Here is a 22809-nt window from a genome sequence, read left to right as displayed (position 1 = left end):
GCAGCTTTCCCGAGTTTGACTGATTTCTTCAGGATAATTACTCAGTGGAAATGATTTTCTGTGATTTGTCTGCTTTCACAGGTAGCTCACGCAGACATGTGCATTCTACACCGAAGCAGCCATGCTGAAAAAACACTGCCCACTGATGTGCGTGTTGGCTACAAACCTTCAGCGCAGGTGTGCCAAGAGAGAGAAAAAACCCAATGTGGGCACGAGAGTGTAACAACAAGAAGCAGCAGGGGCGAGGAACTGAGCCTGCAACACCACGGGGCATTTACTTAACTAAGCACAGCTGGCGTTTATGTGAGCCACGTGGGCAGGGGATTAGGGTTACAGACGGCCAGCTCATCCAGGGGTAACAATCTGTGTGAGATACAGTCACACTCGAGCAAAAACACACACACACACCCCTCTTCCAGCCACCTACCCGTCTCTCTCTCTCTCTCTCTTTGTCTCTCTTTCCATTTTAAAGCTTCATCTATAGACAGCAGCCGGCGAGGCCTTGTCCCAAATCTCCACTCTACCTTACACTAACAGGATTGAGGATGGACACAATGTCCACCCCGTACGCTGTAATGAAAGACCGTGTGAGTCGCTCAATGAGAGGGCTTTAGCTGGGTTAAACCTTCCACATACATAAAGTGCCTGGAATCCACAAACCCCAACAAAAACAAGACTCTAATTATAGACCAGTCATTTTTAAAAGCATTCACAGGACTGAAATAAGCACCGAGCAGGAAGCAGAACCTACACTAATGTCTGACAGATTTAGAAAATTTAGTCAACAGAAGCCAGTATGCTTGTGCAATGCAGAGATTTTCTTCCGTTAAAAATGAAATAAAATGCTGCAATAAATGGTTTAATCGTCTAGAGGGAAACTAGCATGTCTACCATTTCAGGTTGAGTGCAGAGGTGGAGGACTTTGCATTTATATTAACAAAGCCTGGTGTTACAAACCCTGTCATTATTGGGAGACGCTGCTCAGGTAACCTTGAATTTCTCATGGTTAAATGTAGACCTTTTTATCTGCCAAGGGAGTTCACCTCCACTATTGTTCTCGCAGTAGATCCCCACCCAGATACTAACGCCAAGCTTGCTATGAACAAACTTTATGCAGCATTTAGCAAACAACAGCTCAGCCAGACGCTGCCTATATAGATGCAGGTGGTTTTAATCACTCAAACGTGAACACAGTGCACACTAAATTTCACCAGCAAGTTTCCTGCAATAAAAAGGAAACAAAACTTTGGACCATGTTTACACAGACATCACTGGAGCCTACACAATGACCCCACTCCCCAACCTGAGACAGTCAGACCACCATTCTTTGTTTCTCACCCCAAAGTACTCACCACTCATCCAAAGTGTGAAGCCAACAATAACAACCATCAATGTGTGGCAAGGCAGGGGCAGAACCTGTTCTTCAGGACAGGTTTAAACATATTGACTGGAATTTGTTTGCTTCTCAGGCTACTTGTGGCTCTCACATGGACATTGATATAATCCAGCACAGAGGAAGTGTCAATATGAACACCACCATTGACAGTGACCATTGACTAACCCCATCAAACACAGATGTCTTATTCCCGATCAAGCTAAATGACTTTTATGCTCGCTTCAACAGTAACAACAGTGAGACGGCCACTAACACCAGACCCTCTGAAACCTAACAGCCCCACACACTCACCTTCTCCGACGTCTATGCTGCACAGGGCAAGATCAACTCGTGCAAAGCTTCCGGACCAGACGGCATCCTCTGGACATTATGTCAATATAATATATAACTCCCTGTATATCATGTCTATTGCATCCAACCTGTATTGTCCATGGCATATTCATCTGAATATCATCCTGTTCATGATGTAAACACTGCACATCCTGCACTTGCTGCTTATTGCATTTCTGGTTAGATGCATTTCGTTGCCTTGTACTTGTACATGTGTAATGACAATAAAGTTAAACCTAATAAGCGGGAGCTTACAGGACATGTCTGTTAAATCATTTCAGGTTCAGATACCGGTTGGCTCATTTCTCATTTCATTAGTGTGCACACACAGACGCACAGAGACACACGCAGAGACAGACCCAAACACACACAGACCTGCACACACACACCCAGACCCACACACACACACCCAGACCCACACCCAGAGTGACCCACACAGAGACCCACACACACACAGAGACCCACACACACACAGAGACCCACACACACACACACACACACAGAGACCCACACACACACAGAGACCCACACACACACACAGAGACCCCCCCACACACACAGAGACCCCCCCACACACACACAGAGACCCACACACACACACAGAGACCCACACACACACACACAGAGACCCACACACACAGAGAGACCCACACACACAGAGAGACCCCCCCACACACACAGAGACCCACACACACACAGAGACCCCCCCCGCACACAGAGACCCCCCCACACACACACACAGAGACCCACACACACACAGAGACGCACACACACACAGAGACCCACACACACACAGAGACCCACACACACAGAGACCCACACACACACACACACACACAGACCCACACACACACACACACAGACCCACACACACACACACAGAGAGACCCACACACACACACACACAGAGAGAGACCCCCACACACACACAGAGACCCACACACACACACACAGAGACCCCCCCACACACAGAGACCCCCCCCACACACACACACAGAGACCCCCACACACACACACAGAGACCCACACACACACAGAGACCCACACACACACACACACACACACACACACACACAGAGACCCACAAACACACACACACACACACACGGAGACCCACACACACACAGAGACCCCCACACACACAGAGACCCACACACACACAGACACACAAAGACACACACACCCACACCAACACACAGAAACCCACATAAACATACAGAGACCTACACAAACACACAGAGACCCACACACACACAGAGACCCACACAAACACACAGAGACCCACACAAACACACAGAGACCCACACAACACACACAGAGACCCACACACAGAGACCCACACACAGAGACCCCCCCCCACACACACACACACACAGGCGCACAGAGACCCAGACACACAGAGACACACACACAGATGCACAGAGACACACACACAGGCGCACAGAGACCCAGACGCACAGAGACACACACGCACAGAGACACACATGCACAGACGCACAGAGACACACACAGACTCATTCTTTAATCACGTTTCTGTTAAGTGAAGTTTAACTGGCTGTGTGTGTGATCAGCTTCTCTTCAGCTGATCAGTAAACAGCAGCACAGGCTTCATTTATTAACACAAACACTGCCATAAGCTCAGAGACGCACCACTGTTTACTTTTCCTCCAGCCGCCCGCGCACTAGAGGATAATTTGAGGTTCAACTGCGTGCTAACATTCCCTTTATTTTTGCTTTCTTCCGCTTTGTTCTTCGTACTGCTGCATAGATAAATAACTTCCTCCTGACCCGCTGCCTCTGTGGGAGAGCGGAGAGGGGAGAGAGCACAAGAGAGCAGCGAAGAGTGAGAAGAAAAGAAGAAGAGTAAAAAGAAAAAGACTTGAGAAGGAGCTAGAAAAGAGAGAAGCGAAACACAGAAGTTCAAAAAAAGATATGAGAAAAGAGGAAGGTCAGAGGAGGGGAAAAAAAACGGGTATACAGATATGGGTAAATGAAAGAAAATAAAAAGAGACGAGAAGAGACAAGAAGAGACGACAAGAGACAAAAAGAGAGAAATAAAATTAAAGGAAAAGGGGAGAAGAAAAGACGTAAAAAAAAAAGTAGATGCAAGAGGAGAGGAGAGGAGAGGAGAGGAGATGAGATGCAAGAAGACAAGAAGACAAGAAAAGAGAGCAGTTCCTAAGTTCACCTCCAGGCTTGTCATCTCCTGTTGTCTGGATGACTGAGCAGATGTTGCCTGTGCGTGCGTGTGTGTGTGTGCGCGCGTGTGTGTGTGTGTGTGTGTGTGTGTGTGTGATGGCTGGTCACATGCTCCAGGCTAACAGCGTCTGATGGTGTAGCTGTTTTAAAAACCCTACGTTCGTTAGAGACAGGCAGCTCAAACCGGACATCCCTTCTATTAAACATGAGTACAGCCTGACGAGGCCAGAAATTTCAGACACGGAAAAGCTGAAATACGAGCACTTGACCTACACTGAGCTGCGGTGGAATAAACGCCTTCCATGAGAAAGTGGGTCAGTGAATTGCTCGCCTGTAGATGTGAAGAACCCCTGCTAGGCTAATTAACGTAAAAAAGGAAAAACAAAAGGTCAAGCTTTAAATCTCAAACACTGGCACAGCGTGGAGGAAATTTGTAAGCCTTATCATTTTTATAGACCCCGGCGCTGCTGAATTTTTATTTCTGATCAGTTAGAAGGTGTTGATTCATTGTTTTATAACAGCAGTTCTGACAGTAGCACAGTTTCCTGGATGTGCTTCATAATGCATTATTATTAAAGGTTATTAATTTGCAAGGTGGTGCCAAGACTTCTGCATTGTGCTGGGCCTCATCACACCACCACAATTTGGATTGTTTTCCAATAACGACCCCTCATAAAGTGTTTTATTCCTTGTATAGAAAGCTCTACTTTTACTTCAGCAAGACAAGACCAGTATTTAAAAGAAATTTCTTATTGTTGCTAGTTAATTTCGGCTTCTAAAAACATTTATTACTCGGAGCCAAACAGACAGGCACATGATTGTGGGAATGCTGTTGGTGAGCTGCATTTTTCGGTGGGCTTGTAGAGAGATGGTGTGTCGCGGGCCAAACGCGAAACAACGCTCGGGATTGTGTTCCAGAGACAAAGAGAGAGTCTGGTTTCTCACACAGCCGAGCGGGAGGGGGTCAGGATTTTACAGCCAGCGCGAAGCAGGACGCCGGTCTGGAGTGGAATGCTTGCTCTTCACGAACAAGAAAAATACCTCAAAAAAAGAGCAAAGAGGCAAATTTGCACTGCAAGTTAGAATGCACAGCTCAGCAACTCGCAAACCCGACACTTCCTGACTAAGTCTGCGCTTTAGTCTAAACAAGTCAGCTTGATTTGTTTGAGGTCGGATACTCAGCTGAGTAAGACGTCAGTTCCCTTGTGTAGTAACGTTCGCGGCGTGAGGAACAGGACTTATCAAATGGCGCACATGCATAAGGCAAACTGTGTTCACAGACAGAAACCATTCATTCTTTAAGTCATTCCCTGCTCTAGATAACTCCACCTCCTGCCTTCGCACAGGCTCTCGGAGGGGTGGAAGCAGAGGACAGGGCCTCAGGTGCAGCTCCCGGCCAAGCACTTTGAGCAAGAGGCTTATCTCACGGCACACACACTCCTCCTGAGGAGCAGGAGTCAAGTTTGCAAGTTCAGTGCAAAATAACCTATTTATGGGGGGCCTAAGCCCGTGTAGTCTGATGGCATACGACAGGAAGATAAAAATCCGACGCAATTTGGGTGGCGCATGAAGCAATAACAAGGCATCATTTACAAGATTCTCTAAAATGGGGATAATATTTCCGCTGTAGAAATTACATGCTGTGGTGATTCACATTCCTATTATTTTATGTGATTATAATATGAGATGTAACAAAGAGACTGCATTACTAACAAGGCTGTCTTGTCATTATCTTGAGAGAAGAGAATGACAACACCGTGCTAATGCAGTGTAAAGAAGCTTAATATCACAGAACATCGTACTTGACGTCATTCAACCTTTCGTCGGACTCGACTATTTTTGCGTGAATTGTTTCAATGAAGGGCCGCATCTGGAAAGCAGAAGGAGCAAAAACAAAGTGAAAAGAAAAATACTGGGAGAGAAAGATAAAATGAGAGAAGACACAGGGAGAAAACTAGAAAGCATGAAGGTAAATGGGGGAAAAAGAAAAAAAAAGAGAGCGCGAATGTGAGCACACGACTAATCAGAATTTATCGACTGGACTCTCTGAGGAGCTGAGCTCTCTTTTGTCTGTCCAAATGCCTGCAGGTGGATGAAGGATCCTGTGATAGATCAGCGCTCAGCTCAGACACTGAACGTCTTCACAAAGCTGTTCTTTTGTTGTTTAGGATCTTCATGAGCAGCAATCAATGCCGGCTGAAATTGGAATTGATTGTCTAATCAGTATGGGAAATCACAGCCAATAACCGACTTTGATATCTATTATCGTCGTTTCGACACAAGACGTTGAAGATGATGGATGATGATATCCCGACTGACATAAAAAGATGAGACAGCAGACATATCTACCTAATTAGGTTTATTTAACAAAACCAGATTTTGAGGGTTATTTTGGATATGTCTGGGTAATAAATGCAGTTTCTGAACTTGAAACCCATTGACCATTAGCTTAAATAATTGAACATGTACAAGAAAAAAAATCTGCACACATCACAGCTAAAGGCAAATCTATCCAAGTGGAGATAGAAGCTGCAATTAAGGTCTTGCAAAGAGAGCAACTACGATTACAGACGAATACCTGTTTCAGGTTTAAAACACGGGCACGGTGGCTTAGTGGTTAGCACGTTCGCCTCACACCTCCAGGGTCGGGTGTTCGATTCCCCCCTCCGCCTTGTGTGTGTGTGGTGTTTGCATGTTCTCCCCGTGCCTCGGGGGTTTCCTCCGGGTACTCCGGTTTCCTCCCCCGGTCCAAAGACATGCATGGTAGGTTGATTGACATCTCTGGAAAATTGTCCGTAGTGTGCGAGTGTGTGAGTGAATGAGAGTGTGTGTGCCCAGCGATGGGTTGGCACTCCGTCCAGGGTGTATCCTGCCTTGATGCCCGATGACGCCTGAGATAGGCACAGGCGCCCCGTGACCCGAGGTAGTTCGGATAAGGGGTAGAAAATGAGTGAGAGTGAGAGTTTTAAAACACACTGTGGCTTACGTGAGAAATATACGGCTAAGGAAAAAATAGGATGGGGAGGGAAAAAGCCTATAATTTGCAGCCAACGTTTTCCGAGTCCATTTGCACCCTGTCATGTTGACAGGTTCCATTCTGCATGGAGAGTTATCATGGGCAATTCAAGCACAAACATCATAATCAGCCTGTAAACTTACAACTCCTACATTAAAAGTAGGAGGCTTCTGTCAAGATATCACAGACGGATTGTTAAAATCTGGAGCATGCATGTTCTAGCAATAGTATATACCACAACATTTCGACCATGGAAGCTTTAAAATATTAAACATCGCCGGACACTGTTTAGGTGAACGAAGAGTATTTAATGGAAATAACTGGTACTCTGTAGACAATGGTAGAAATAACTAGAACGTACATTTCCTAAAGAAAATGTGAATGGTGCTTGCATGTGGCATATCCCGGAAACTAGTCGAGACGAGCATGTGACGTCATCTGAATACTCTTGAGGAAGTTTTCCTCATTGTGCTGAGTGTTTTGATATGTCACATGTCCATGTTGTAAAAAGTTTTTTGAGTTTGCATATTTTGGTGGCGGGGCTGCGGCACAACCGGAAGGCCAATCGGTACACCAACAAATTTAAAAGTTTGTTCAGAGTATCACCCTAAAGGAGCTGGCAGAGTTTGGTGTAGATAGTTCAAAAGCTTGCCGAGTTATAAACCTCCAAAGTTTATTATGGGAGTCTATGGAAAAAAGGCCACTTTGAGACCCGGTACCGGAAGTACCGGTACTCGGATCACTTAGAAAAGTCATAGCACACCTCTCCTCAATGAGCTGGTCGATTTGACACGTCATTCATGGGTCTAGGACAAAAGCTGCAGGACAAGTTACGCGCCGAAGTTTTGTCCAGCACAATAGTAATAATGTTGCTTTGCAAGCACCATTAAAAAGATTTAGTTTTAAACTATTTCGCCAAATTTGATGCCTTGCCAGAGGTGGAAAATCATAAATCCAGCAGCTAGGCCCCTAGGTAAGTAAAAATTCCAGTGTCCTGCCAAGTTTAATGTTTTGGCTGCCTAGAAACCTATAAAAATTGGAGCTAACAAATTCCTGCATCGGGAATGACTCAGCCATCATAATTATCATTTTGTAAAGAGGTGTCTGAGATAGCATGTAATGTTTAATCTCTTCATAAATAATCAGTAAATAGTCCTGGGTGACTACGCTAGTGATTTGTCCACCCTTGCATGTATTCATCTCAGCACAGACACTTTTATTATAAGGAAAGATGTCAAGACCCACCTGCAGTACCAAGGGCTCAGGGTTAAAAGCAAGTGTCATCAGAAGCTGCATCCTCTCTGTGTCTTTGAGATTTTTCAACAGGAAGCTTCCAGAGTCTTTAGTCTCAGCATATCTCCTGACAATTCTGTCCAACAGTCTCTGTGAGGGGCAGTGGACCAGGTCAGACCAGCCCTCTACTACATCAGGAGTCAAGAGGCGAACGTCTCCATTAAGTCGAGCAAACTCTGTCTTGTACATGGCCTGGATGAGGTCACAACGAGGTCGACCAGTGGCCCTCTTGCAGATTTTCTGGTCAATGTCTGCCAGCTCATGGTTTGAGCCAAGGCGCTTGAGGACGATGCGTCGCGTGCCTTCCCGAGGCTCACCGTACTGGGCAAAGAAAACGTTCTTTACGTTGAAGACGTCAAGGAAACGCAGTCGGCCCCACGACTCAAACGATACCTGCCCGTTCATAAACTTGCGACACCAACTGGTGCCAAAGCAAGCCGGACACTTGTTGAGGTGGATGAAGCGACGGTCTGTTAACTCGTTCTTCTGAAAGGAGGCAAGAAGTGTGTGAGTGTTCATCAAGAGCACTACAAACAGGCCCACAATAAACAGCAGCTTCAGGCAGCGATACACTCTGCCCAGTTTGAGGGGCAGGAAGCGCAGCATGGTCAAGCGTGGAACCGGAAAGGGGTGTAAGGTAGAGGGGTGGGGAGGTGAGGAACGTCAAAGGCAGAAATCACTGGAGTTCTATCATTGTGTGTTGGTTTTTCATGTACATTTGCCAGAGAAAAAGAGGATGAAGTCTCCCTTTAGGTAGTGCTGACAGGATGCTGGGAGACATCCTCTTGGATCCAGACAGGACTGCACCATAGAATGCTAACAATCCTGTTAAAAAAAACAACAACAAAAAAAACAACAGAGTCAGTGATGGAGACAAGACAAAACAAATCATTTTGTTTCATTTCTGCCAGGTTCTACCAGCAGGTTTTAGGAGGTGAGAGAAAAACAGATATTCCAGAGGAAACCCATGCAGACACAGGGAGTGCAAGCATAGTGCTCATGATAGAACTGCAAACTCAGATGTCTGTTAACCATAAATAAACACAGGTTAAGAATTCACTTTCTGCCTTTTGTTGTTGAGCAGTAACAAGCCGACACTGTTGGGACCTTTGAGCAAGGCCCTTAACTTTCTCTGCTTCAGCGGTGCTGCATCATGGTTGACCCTGTGCTCTGACCCCAACCTAAGTGCTCTGACCACCACCCAAAGTTGGGATATGCAAAGAAAGAATTTCACTGTGCTGTAATGTATATGTGACAAAATAAAAGCCTTCTATTCTATTCTTTCTGTGGCCAAGGGTGCTCGATAGAAAAGGTGAGAGGGGCAGAATTACTCTCTCCAGCAATGAGAATGGTACAAACCAAACATGCGTTTCTGTCAGCTCATGAACGCTAAGTGTGTGTTCTTCTGCCCCAAGACCTAGCAAGAGCAGTAGTTCGAAAAGACGACATTTTGACCAAACTTGCCATGGCTTATTTCTCCTCCTGGAAATTTTTTTTATCAGTACACGATTTAAAATAAATAAATAAATCAAACATAACAGCATAGCGACCTTTTAGATATGCATAAATCCGGTGGATGGTGATCCCTCAGAGAAACGTTTTTATTTACAACAGTCAAAAGTGGCATACACTGTTACCGCTACTGATGATAGTACTATTCATTCAATCGGTTCACTGTAGTTTGAAACAATGAGGTTCAGCTGTGTATCACAAGGTAAGCCAAGCTGAACAGAGCTTAATCTTTGATCAGAGTTGGCTAGGCAAATTTTACTTTGAATTCACTGTCCTTTAGGGAAAAACTATGACCTGTGTCAGAATTAAAGTAGAATGAAAGCTTTGGAATATTACGTATATGAAGATGAAACGAACCCTCCGCTCTACAGTCCACAGAGGATATCCCTGAAGCATGCAGGGGGTCATATGATAGAACTGCAGATTTGCTGAGAGGAGACAAAACTTTAGAAATCACAAACAGTGATTTGGTTGTTAGCTCAGGCAGGCCTACCACAAACAAGTGCCAAAGTCAAAGCATCTACTTAAACACATCTATTTTCTCAGCACATTTCTTTTTTAAAAAAAAGGAAAGACTTTCAATATCTTTGTCTGTCTCATATCCCTGACAACAACATCAAAATGGCTCGACTGAAGCTCTTTGAAGTTTATTAGGTTAGGCATATCAAAAGCACGGTCTTTCAGACAGACGTTAGTAGACCAGTGATCAATGAACATGTAGATATTCTCTGCATATTTTAATCTACCTCTGTGAAGTTCAAGGTGATGACAGGCATGAGGAGCACCACTTCAAAGAGGAAGTCAGTGAGCAAGTACTCCAGTCAACTACATTCAGATCAAGCTGAATAAGTATTCCCAGGCCATGCCCAGAGCCCTGAACCCAAAAGTACATTGTTTGCCAAATGGAATTAAATGGTGGGGAAACATGTGGTGTAGTGGGCTGCATTGCTGCCACACAGCTCCAGGATCCCGGATTCAATCCAAAGTTTGGGTCGGTGATGATTTCCTCTGGGTTCTCTGGTTCTCTCCCGCTGAAAAAGTCGATTAATTACTCTATGTTTGATGTGTGTATGAGGCAAACAGGTCTGTGCCTGTTAAACTAATACAGGTTCCAGGGTGTTCCCAAAATCTCACTGCCAACCTGGACTAGATAAACCGCTTACTAAGAATGAATGAATGAATGAATGAATGAATGAATGAATGAAATAAAAGAGAACATAATAAAAGTAAAAAAAACATAATAAAACTAAAAGTTTGGCAAACAAAATCCTTTACCTGGCAAAAGTGAGACATCTAGAAAAAGGTCTCTTTTTGATGTTACATGGCCGTAAAAACAAACACCGTGTCTATACTTCCATTGAGAATGCACATCGCTGTTTTCCCTAGAATTATCCTTTAAACTGAATTTGATTATACCAATATATGGGAAGACGGATGTGTTCTCAGAAGCAATTTCTCTTCTACCAAGCAAAGTAATTGGTAAATTGGTACAGGCAGCTGGATAATTTAAAAAAGGCTTCCCAAAGAATCCTCACTGTATGAGAACAATGGGCCAATTTATCTGACAAAGCCACAGAAGAGGAAAAAAACACCAGGCAACAGAGTCCCGTGGATCAACAGAAAATGAAAATAGTAGACGCTTCAGTATAGTCTAGTAAAAAGCATCGGTTAACACCAACCCCAAGTACATAGACATGCAGATACTAAGTGTGGGTCAATAATTATGGTCTTACTATGACCCTGGAATGCAATAACCACCAAGTTATCATTATGCAAATTTTAAAAACACATCCAAATAATTTGAGGTTAAATATAAGCTCGGTATTCTGCATATTTCTATTTATCTATAAAAAAAAAAAAAAAAACAGAGCAGACTATTAAGGCTGGTTTATACTGCATCATCATGAGTATTTAAAGGTAACCATACTTATCCTAACCGAACGTCAGGTGAATGATGACTAGGGTTGCAAAATTCCAGGAATTTTCAAGGCTGGAAACTTTCCATGGGAATTAACAGGAATATATGGGAATTAATGGGAATATATGGGAATTAACGGGAATATATGGGAATTAAGGGGGCACAGTGGCTTAGTGGTTAGCACGTTCGCCTCACACCTCCAGGGTTGGGGGTCTGATTCCCGCCTCCGCCTTGTGTGTGTGGAGTTTGCATGTTCTCCCTGTGCCTCGAGGGTTTCCTCCGGGTACTCCAGTTTCCTCCCCCGGTCCAAAGACATGCATGGTAGGTTGATTGCCATCTCTGGAAAATTGTCCGTAGTGTGTGATTGCGTGAGTGAATGAGAGTGTGTGTGTGTGCCCTGCGATGGGTTGCCACTCCGTCCAGGGTGTATCCTGCCTTGATGCCCGATGACGCCTGAGATAGGCACAGGCTCCCCTTGACCCGAGGTAATTCGGATAAGCGGTAGAAGATGAGTGAGTGAGTATGGGAATTAACGGAAATATATGGAAATAAACTGGGAATTTAAAAAAAATGCAGAGTTGCCTATAACAAGGAACTTAAATGTAGTTAAAAAAAATCTTGCAGCATAATTTTGTTTAAAACAACAAGATTTAATGCGATTTAAGTTGAAGCTTGCACACAGCACACTGCTTACTGGAGGGCCATTGAGGCTAAACCCCCTGCATGTGCTTGCATTCTTCCATAACATGCACAGTAACACTTTAATTTAGGGTCAATTAACTAGTTGCTTATTAGCATGAATATTATTAGAATATTGGCTATTTATTAGTACTTATTAAGCACATATTAATGCCTTATTCTGCAATAACTTATTCTACATTCTTAACTGTACCCAATACCTAAACTTAATAACTACCTTACTAACTCTTAATAAGCAGTAAATTAGGAGTGTTATGACCAAACAAAATGTTTATTTATGTTTGTATATGATATAGTTCATATAAATTTCCCTATATTTCCAAATAATTCCCATAAATTCCTGTAAATTCCCATAAATTCCCGTAAATTTCCATAAATTCCTGTAAAGTTTCCAATTTGGAATATTTACAAAATTCCCCAGATTAAGTTTCCGTGGAAAGTTTCCGGATATTTACCGGAAACTTTCCGCCCCTTTGCAACCCTAATTGCTGACTAGCTGAATCATGGAGGTTTTAGCAAAATTAATAAATGATAAAATCTTTAATCTGAAGGCAAACCTGGCCTCATCTTGAAGTGGCACAATAGGGAGCACCAACGGTCTGCTAAGTGCCGTGAAAGAAGAGACACGGATGTCTGAGTGGAACGCTAATCACCTTGGCCACAAAATTTAGTTTTTATTTCTATTGAGTTACATAACTATAACATACTTACAATTCATGTTAGTGAGCTAGCTAAAGTGCTGGAGTTGGTAACACAGGTATGGTCAAAGAGGTTAAAAAGAAATGGGCAGTGAGAAATATCCATGCCCGTATTAAGTGTTAAGACTTTCTTTCTGTGGAAAAAAAACTAACATGTTTTTCATACCTAACATCATTATGCGACGTATACTTAATCAAGTTTACACTTTTCTACACAGGAGTATAAAAAAAACATGTTAAAATTATCCCAAGAATGCTGTTAGTCAATTGGCGTGTTAGCATATAAACATGTTATCTTGAGAAATCTGCAACCTGCAGAAAGCTCTGGTCACTTTGGCTCCCTAGTAAGATGTGACTCTGATACCTGATGCACTGTGAAACATTACAGTGTGCCAAATAAGAGCACTGCACATACCACAGACATGTCCTCACAAATTTTTAACATCACTCTTTTGTGAAAACACACAGCCACGTCTCTCTGCTGCATTCGATCGGTAATCAAGAGCATGACGCATACAGACAATGTTTTTGCTATATTGAAAAACGTACCATACTGAGACACCACCGTAGCGTTACACACCTTACATTAATATAGAGGCTCATTTTTGTTTCATTTGTGCTGTTGTCTAAGAAGAAAAACAAACCAAGACATGGGAACATTGTGGTAAAGCTCGAATCCCGCAGCCATTAAACTATGTGTGCCTTACTGCATTGTACAGAAAATAAATATCAATTAAAATTGACTCGCTGATCAAGGATTTGAGTCTCAAAATATACGTATAGACTTTGTGTACCAGGCAAAAATAAAGGCATTCGGATATCTCAGTCATCTTATTTATGTCAGAGGAATGCTATTCTAACAAACGTGGTGCTATGGAGAAGTGCTGTATTTTTTCAACATGAAACCAGAACCATGAAACTAATGTCACAGAGCAGAAAGAGATCTTAGTGGAAATATAAGCTTTGTGTCCGTGTCAACTGTGTCACATGTACAGTTGGTTAAAATAAGAGCACTGGACATCGGTCCTGCTGAGGTTTGCTCGCTCGCTCGCTCCTCCCTCACTCACCCATAGTCTCTCTCTCTCTCTCTCTCTCTTTCACTCACTCACTGATTCACACCCACTCTCACACCCATTCACACTCTCTCTCTCTCACCTCACTCACCCATAGTCTCTCTCTTTCACTCACTCACCCATAGACTCTCTCTCTATTGCTCTTTCACTCTCTCTCTATTGCTCACTCATTCACTCTCTCTCTATTGCTCACTCATTCACTCTCTCTCTATTGCTCACTCATTCACTCTCTCTCTATTGCTCACTCATTCACTCTCTCTCTATTGCTCACTCATTCACTCTCTCTCTATTGCTCACTCATTCACTCTCTCTCTATTGCTCACTCATTCTCTCTCTCTCTCTATTGCTCACTCATTCTCTCTCTCTCTCTATTGCTCACTCATTCACTCTTTCTCTCTCTATTGCTCACTCATTCATTCTCTCTCTATTCCTCACTCATTCACACTCTCTCTATTGCTCACTCATTCTCTATTGCTCACTCATTCTCTCTCTCTCTCTCTCTATTGCTCACTCATTCACTCTCTCTCTCTATTGCTCACTCATTCTCTCTCTCTCTCTCTATTGCTCACTCATTCTCTCTCTCTCTCACTCGCTCGTTCAGTCTCAACCACTCACGTTCTACATCACTCATTGTTTCACTCACTCATTCTACTGCTCACTCATTCTCTAACGCGTATCTAAGGTGTGATCAAAAACGTCACTGGCTAATTTGCATATTCCCTCAATCATTTGCATGTTAAAACATGAGGGCACTAGAATAGAAAAGAACAAATTACAATAGAACAGTGTTGTCGGAAGAGAACAGAGGCTGATCAAAATACAAGAGCTCGTCAAAATAAACCTTTTTTTTTCCATGGAAAAACAGAATTAAACTTTAACCAAGCAGAATAAAACAGGACAGAACAGAATGGAATTCTAAGCCAAAAAAAATAAATATAACAGAAGTGCCAGTATAGAACAGTATTTTATTAGAATAGACTAGAACAAAGTTTCATCAGAATAGAACAATGCTGGTATATAACAGAATAGGTTATAATAGAAGTATCAGAAAAGAAGAGAAGTAAACAGTGTTTTATCAGAAGAGATGATATTAAATGAACTGAATAGAAAACAATGGACGTGAATAGAATTCTGAGGACAGAGCAGCATTTATGAGAAACTATCAAAATAGAACAGAAAGAACAGAAGAGAGTTTACTAAGAATGGGATAATTTTCAGAAAATAACAAAAAGAATAGAACAGAACAGAGCTTTACAGGGTCAGGGTTAGAGTTAGGGTTTACAACAAAAATCTAGTCGCTAATGATGGAGGAGTGTAATGACCTTGATCTGGGGACAAGATATCTGTAACTGGAACATTTCCTTACTAAATATTCAGCTGAAATGAGCAGGAGGTGAAAGCATGTGTCATGTTCTCACTAGGCTGATGTTATTCTACAGTGTGAAAGCATTTGTAACTGTGTGAGATGTCAGAACTTCACAACGCTGAGACTAAACACGCTGCTGTCTGATCGAGTGCACTTAAGCCGTGACTCAAACATCGGTGTAATGTCATTTCCTGTTCTAAAAGGCCGAAAATCACACGTCGGTGGCTGAAAATGGCGCGATAGTGTGAATCATCACGGAAGCCTAGAGGACATTTATATTTATAAAGGTTATTAAGGTACCGATAGAATCCTGCGCTGCAGTCTGTCGCAGCTCTGTTAACTTCACATGTACTAGCGCAGCAGAGAGACTGATAACAGATCTCATTTTCAAGTAAGAAACGATCTCAGCCAGATTTATTCCAGAGTTTTTGGTTTTATTTTTATTCCTGAAGTCTGGAGTCTCATCTCAGAGCACAAGTGGACAAATAAAACAGCTGAGATGATAGAGCCTCTGCATTGTGCTCGCTTAGCATAAAAACCGCGCTTGCAAAGCCGTTAGCATTTCGGACGGTCGCTGTTGTACACGTTTTAACTTCTGCTAAAAGCACCGAAATAACACGACTCGAGACCTTCAGTTTAATTAGTTATTGCCACCGTTCTCAAAGGTGGTGATTCATTTTCGAGACAAATCACGTCTTAACTTAACATTAGCTCCACATAAACAATTTTTTGAAAACCTATCTGCTGCACATTATATATAAATAAATAAATTTACAGGAATTTATGGGAATTATTTGGAAATATAGGGAAATTTATATGAACTAGCAGATATGTTAATTTCTCTCCACTGCTTCTCTCTTTCTACTCATCCCGAGGCATCCAGAAACTGTACCAGCTCCGATTGTCTTCCGTGCGCTGAAGATTTTGGACCTCCGCTGAGATGAGGCCGACTCTGAGATTCCTGAGGCATCTAGAGATCTACCAGCTCCAGTTGGACTCTGCGATACTAAAGAGGAGATGTGAACTCCATGTGATTTTTTGCATCTATAAAACATTTGTTTGACTGTATATTTATAATCACACCCTCCAGTGTCACCCATATGAGGATAAGGTTCCCCTTTGAGTCTGGTTCCTCTCAAGGTTCCTTCCTTTACCGTCTAAGGGAGTTTTTCCTTGCCACCGTTGCCTGAGTCACCTCAGACTTGCTCATTGGGGATAAATACATACACATTGTGAACTAAATATATCTAATAATAATCTTGAATTTTGTATTCTATTAACCTTTATATTAACCTTTGTTCTATGTTTATGTTCTGTAAAGCTGCTTTGAAACAACGTCCATTGTAAAAACCGCTATACAAATAAACTTGAATTGAACTGAATTTAGCATTAAAGGAATTAGTCTCCGGTGTCAGAGTTGTGTAACAGTCAGAGACAAAGCTCTGTTGCAGTTTCTCTCTATTTAGAGCTTCTATAATGTAAGCGATAACAAGAAAAGGGTAAGTGGTAGTTCCGTGATTCTGATGTTGCAAGTTCAATTCTCAGGCCCTTGAGCAAGGCCCCTAACCTTCAAGTGCTCAGCTGTAGAAATAATAAGGATAAGGGTGTCAGCCAAAATGCTGTAAATGAATTAACTTCTTGATGGGCAACAAACAACGATGGTTAGACTTAATAATAAGAGAAATAAAAGTCATCAGGACGTGTTGTTAAGGAGTCAGCAGTAACGACACTTCAGCTTTGTTGATCATTTTCCTACATCGATATGTTGATAGCACAGGCTCTCTGTGATCCAATCAAAATACACCCACTTTCCTTTTTTAGCAGGTTTCCTTTCCAGAAATCTCTCTCTTTCGCTCTCTTTCTGACAGCCTCTGGTTTGAATTATTACCTGTGCTGCTCTCATCTCCCAGCGCTGGTCAGCACGTTCCTGCCAGGACTCAGCGAGCGTTCCTGTCGCCGCTGACCGAAGAGAAATAAGCTCACACTGAGCCCACGCTGTACCACAGAGAGCCTGGCGCCGGCAAAACAGAACACTTTGACGATCGTTATCCTTTTCAAATCACGAGATCTAAACTTGGCCGTATCAAAAAAGCTGAGTCACAGACAGGAGATAAACGCTGCACGAAGCGGGGAGACAAACCCACAAAGCCGGTCGGGGTGCGAGGAAGCTGAGCAACAAACTGAAACTGATACAAATTTCTATGATGTGTTTGAACAACTACATTCGTCTGCTATCTTGTACAAGGATACGGTTTGGAACAGATAACAGACGTAAGACATTGTTATTTATAAATGATGGGTTCACACCCACACACACACACAAAGACGTTCATACGTGTCCATATTAAGTGTATCTTTAAAGGAATATAATGATATATGTGGTATATTACGTAACAGTGTACGAACATCTGAAAAGGTCAGAGACAAATCAGAGAAAAATTGAATTAGGTGTTAATTAAATGAGGTGAGGAGAAAATAGTGTGAAATGAAAACGGAGGAGAGAGAGGAAGAAAAAAAAAGAAGATCTACATCGTGTCCAGGTGTTCATGTGAACACGTCAATGCTATTTTTAAGTTGTCTCGGCAGACGCTGCGCATCTAAAGTGCTGCACTGCTTTGAAAGAAGAAGGCGGGATAAACAGAAGAGATTTAGAAGCCAGCTTTCATTCTCCAAACACGTCTTTATACGTCCTCTCCCTCATATGTGAGCGCTAAATCCTCTGTCAGCTGAGGTGTTTGTTTACGGTTTATGGACCGTCCTGTCCTCCTTCCTTAATCAGAACTTTGCAGAATTTTATATATATATATATAGCCATTAATACAGAACGCCTAGATTCCACAACAAGTCGCTCTGGATAAAGGCAGCTGCAAACCTTAATAAAACTTTCCAATAATAAAAGTGCAGAGATCCATGCTTGCTTATGAGATGACTTCAATTCGACTCGACTCATTTAACATTAGTCTTTCCTGCCCAAATTTACACACAGGAGCACATGGAGGACGTGACTTTTTTTCCCCACGTGAGAGGAATTTAGAAATTTAGAATAGGGTGAATCTTTCAGCCCATGTTGTGTCCGTGTTATTTCTATGTGTGTATTATTCATTTCTTTATGCAAATATGTAGAATTATTCTGTGCATTTAACGTAAGCAAACGTTTAGTGCGTTTACAAAAAATATATTTCTGCCAATCTCACACAATAACGGATGTAACCACACACACACGCACACACACTCAGGAGTGGTAGATTGGTGGACCTGGGATTTGAACCCACAAGCTTCTAATTGGTAAACCAATTCACTCCATAGTTCACTCCATCGAGTGGCCCGATAGCTACTTGTGGTAATGAGATGGACTGAAAAAAGACGCGTCAGCTCGGTTTGTTAATCAGGTCGTGGCTGTCGAAATGGCTGCCGTGCTCCTGCCCTGTCATGTCTTCATCAAAACGGAGAAGAGCACTTACACGCTATGTAGCTCAGGAGGAGCTTCTACCTCCCTCAGACCATCAGACTCCTCATTACAGACATCATCTTACCACACGTAACACAAACACACATTTTATACATCATTCCTGAACAAATATTCTACTAACTTATTTTTAATTTACGTTGTCATTTAAATGCAACAGTACAGTAGGTCATAAAACCTTGAATCGTGAACAAAATAAAAGTTATGTGATCTAAGAAAAGACATCAACAACAGATTCATTCGACAAAAGAGAAGCGAGGGAATAAACCAGACGAGTGAAATGAAGTGACGAGACGATGCCGAGGCTGGGGCTTAAATGTCGCAAATGACTTTTACTTCAGGTGATGAGACTGAAACGGACTTGTTAATCAGCCCGTTTCACACGGAGAGAAACATCAGCCCAGGAGTTCTCAGCTGAACATAAACAGCTGTCCAAACAACACAAGATTTTCTCTCCATCGATTTGTCTTTAACAGCATCTCGCGCGACCTGTTATCCAGCCTTCTGACAGTTTCTACTGTAATCACTCTCGCCTGTGTCGTACTGCATCCATAACTCGAGAATTACTCTCAAGTTCAACCACAGATGGCGTACAAGACCGGATTGAATTCGTTATTTTTTTAAATAGAGAAGTGTTTGCTACCCGCTGTTAACTCGGAGTGTGTTCGGCTGCAGTTGCCAAGGTTATCGACTGGAGGAGTCAATAATGTGAGACCACAGAAACAGTCATCCAGAGCTGAGGAGTCTCAGTCGGGCGACCACACACACACACACACACACACAGACACACACACACACCACAGCACTGTTGCGCTCCATAACAAGGCATAACTTTCCTTTGTTTTTACACATATTACACAAACACTCCCTTAGTTCTATGAACTCACTCTATCTCACGTCACTCAATCTTATCTGGAAACAAAGCCAGAAGTGAGCAAAGCCGGCTTTGTGTGTAAACCGAGACGAACAATGGCTTCAGATGAAACCCGCACACTCAATGTTCGCCCTTGTGTTCGCGACAGAGCGTCAGCCTGATCCGAGTATCTCTGTCCTGACAAGTTGTTGTTAAGTTGATCCTTAAACACCACACAGGCTCATTTGCACAGTTATAAACATGCGCTGTGTTGCACGTTGTTTGGCGAGTGCTTGTATGCAAAGCATTGTTTTTTGTTCTTGCTCTTTTCTTTAACGTTCCAAGCACATGAACGAGTGAGCGCTCTTTTGCATCTTGAATGTAAATTGCAGAGAAGAATCGTGGAGCTGCTGAGCTTTGGATCTCTTTACTGTTTACGCTTCCTGTTTTGCAAGCATAGATTAGTGCTCAGTTTCTGCATTCACACACCACCACCACTACTACTACTACTATTACTACCACTACACTCTCTGGAGGATTAAGGATTAAGCCGTACCTTTACCTTCGGACGCTTAAACGTTTGACTCCAGAGATAGTATATTTACATACCTTAAATTTTTCACTATAGATGAAAGCACAAATTAGTGTCCTTTTGTCCCGGTGAGCAAATATCGGATATGATTAGATTTGCATATTTCTTATGAATAATATAAGAACTGTTTCTGTTCTGTTTGCACACAGAACTTGCTCCAATTGCACGACAGTCCAGACACACTTTAATGCATGCACAGCAATCTGGTTTCTAAGAAGTCCCCAGCCCAGGGATTTGAACTCATTTGCACCTGAAACGCAAAGGTTATAGGAATAACAAGTGTGGAAGTGCTGAGCGTATGCAATGTTAATCTGATCTGTTTTTCTGCACATTTTAGGTCTGACATGCTTTACAGGAAATTACCTGTGGTTTGAGTCTGACACTGTAACCCTTTCTTAAACCGATGATCATATCTAGATGAGATGCATGATATCATGATTTTAGTGGCACTTTTTTTTCTCACCCCCTGACTGCTTTAACACCAGAATAGCTGCTACACAAGCCGACAGTGATGCGAGTACAAGATGCAATGCGTTTGCAATATGAAGTCGAAATGCAAAAGAGTGCATAAAGCAGATGAATGCATGCCGTGTTGACTCGTGTATGAAGGAGACATGTGAACACCAACCTGACACTTTCTCACTCAGTTTGGGGAACAGTGCTCCTGTCACGCGCACGCTTTAAACCATCGTGTTTCACAGATGAAGCGTTCGATTACAAACCAAACAGCTGACTTTATACACGCAAACGAACGTCTACTCCATAACGACGTGCATCTTTAACCGGAAAAAAGTGGAACTAGGATCTTTTCCATGAACAAGACATCAGGTTTGAACGCGCGCGAGCCACCAGCCGGATGAATAACAAACACAGCGCCGTCAATTTGTTTTGTTTTGGGCTTTTTAACTCTTCCGCTGCAGATTTCCCTAAGCTTACATCCCCACGCCGGTTCTTTATATACCTAAGAAGCGCCGTCTGCACCGATATCCCTTGTTTTCAGCGTGATTTTGTCGGACAGGCTGCGTTTCATATCGCCGTGTCTCTGCTCACTGGGTCCTAAAGCACCAACAACATCTTCAACTCCGACCGTACCCAATGTCTTTACGACCCTCTCCGTCGCTTTACGTTACTGATTCTTAGATCACACCCGTATTCGAACAAACCTCGCGTACAGGGCAACGATTGGCTAATTGTCCCTGTCACGCAACGTGTGTACGGCGTTTTAGCCAATTAAAAGTGAGGGAGGATTATAACCATCCAATCGCAACACAGAAGCCGGAGTTTGTACAAAAGCGAGTGGGAAAAATAATCACTAACGCTGTATTCCCTGTGTTGCTATGGTTTCGTGGTTACAAAGGAGACCTGAATTTAGCTCCGCCCATTTGTTAGACACAAGATAAATGGTGCGTCATGCGATAATTGTAAAAAAGTAAACAAAATAAAATGTTTCTCCTTTTTTGTAATTTTATTCGTATTTTTACAAATAGATATCTCCAAATATGAACCCTCATTTTATCAATATTGATTTATATCACTATTATTTATTTATTTATTTATTTATTTATTTATTTATTTATTTATTTATTTTCATTTCATTTTAATTATTTTTTTAGTACATGAGTTAAGTAGTTAACTAAGTAATTAGTGTCAGTCTTTTATTTATTTGTTTGTTTGTTTTTTGTTTGTTTTTTTATTTTCATTTTATTTTAATTTTTTTTTTAAGTACATGAGTTAAGTAGTTAATTGGGTAAAATTAGTGTCAGTCTTTTGTTTATTTGTCTATTTTTACACAGTTTTACAGTTTGTTTTATTCGTTTGTTTAATAACTGCATTTGTTTTCATAATTTTATAGATGTTTGTATTTTTTTTTTGAGTCTTAAACAGATGAAATCATCATAAAACTCTGCATCCATTTTACATAAAATGTAGATTATACATCTAATATTTAATTCTGTTTTTCTTGCATGATATATATATATATATATATATATATATATATATATATATATATATATATATATATATATATATATATATATATAGTTTTATGAATTTATTATATTTAAATATTTCACTAAATGACTTTTATTTACATTTTAACTTAAATTGTACTTTTGTTGTACTTTTTTATTGGATGATATTTTTTAGAGAGCTGTACTGTACACTGTCACTGAACAATTGATATCTCTGATTCAAGGTTCAGTTGTTTTATCAGTGTCTCGCTGAAACCTCTGCAGCACTGAGGGCATTTGCAGAGAGAAAACAGAAATGAAGGATTAACAACCACTTTTAATAAATCCATATCATTTCCTCTATCCGTACAAAACCTTACAGAGAATGTCTGCTGGTGTTTCATGTGGGTTCAAGTGTCTATGCCTTAAACTTACAACATAATGTA

At 41.9% G+C, this 22809-nt stretch overlaps 1 protein-coding gene across 2 annotated transcripts in view; it reads right to left on the bottom strand.

The window, feature by feature from the left end:
* Positions 1-21522, bottom strand: part of dipk2ab (divergent protein kinase domain 2Ab) — a 46612-nt gene extending 25090 nt beyond the window's left edge. Inside the window, exons 1-2 of one of the 2 annotated variants that reach the window (XM_060869562.1) lie at positions 21373-21522; positions 8187-9059 (exon numbers count right to left, since the gene is read on the bottom strand). In XM_060869562.1, the coding sequence (XP_060725545.1) occupies positions 8187-8840 (654 nt within the window). In that variant the 5' untranslated portion in view covers positions 8841-9059; positions 21373-21522. The other variant, XM_060869563.1, reaches the window with a different exon arrangement.
* Between the last annotated feature and the right edge of the window lie 1287 nt (positions 21523-22809).

The sequence above is a fragment of the Tachysurus vachellii genome, chromosome 5 (genome assembly GCF_030014155.1).
Source record: "Tachysurus vachellii isolate PV-2020 chromosome 5, HZAU_Pvac_v1, whole genome shotgun sequence".
Taxonomy (NCBI): Eukaryota; Metazoa; Chordata; class Actinopteri; order Siluriformes; family Bagridae; genus Tachysurus; species Tachysurus vachellii.
The sequence above is the reverse complement of the archived record's forward strand: the minus strand, read 5'-3'. Positions and strand labels throughout refer to the sequence as shown.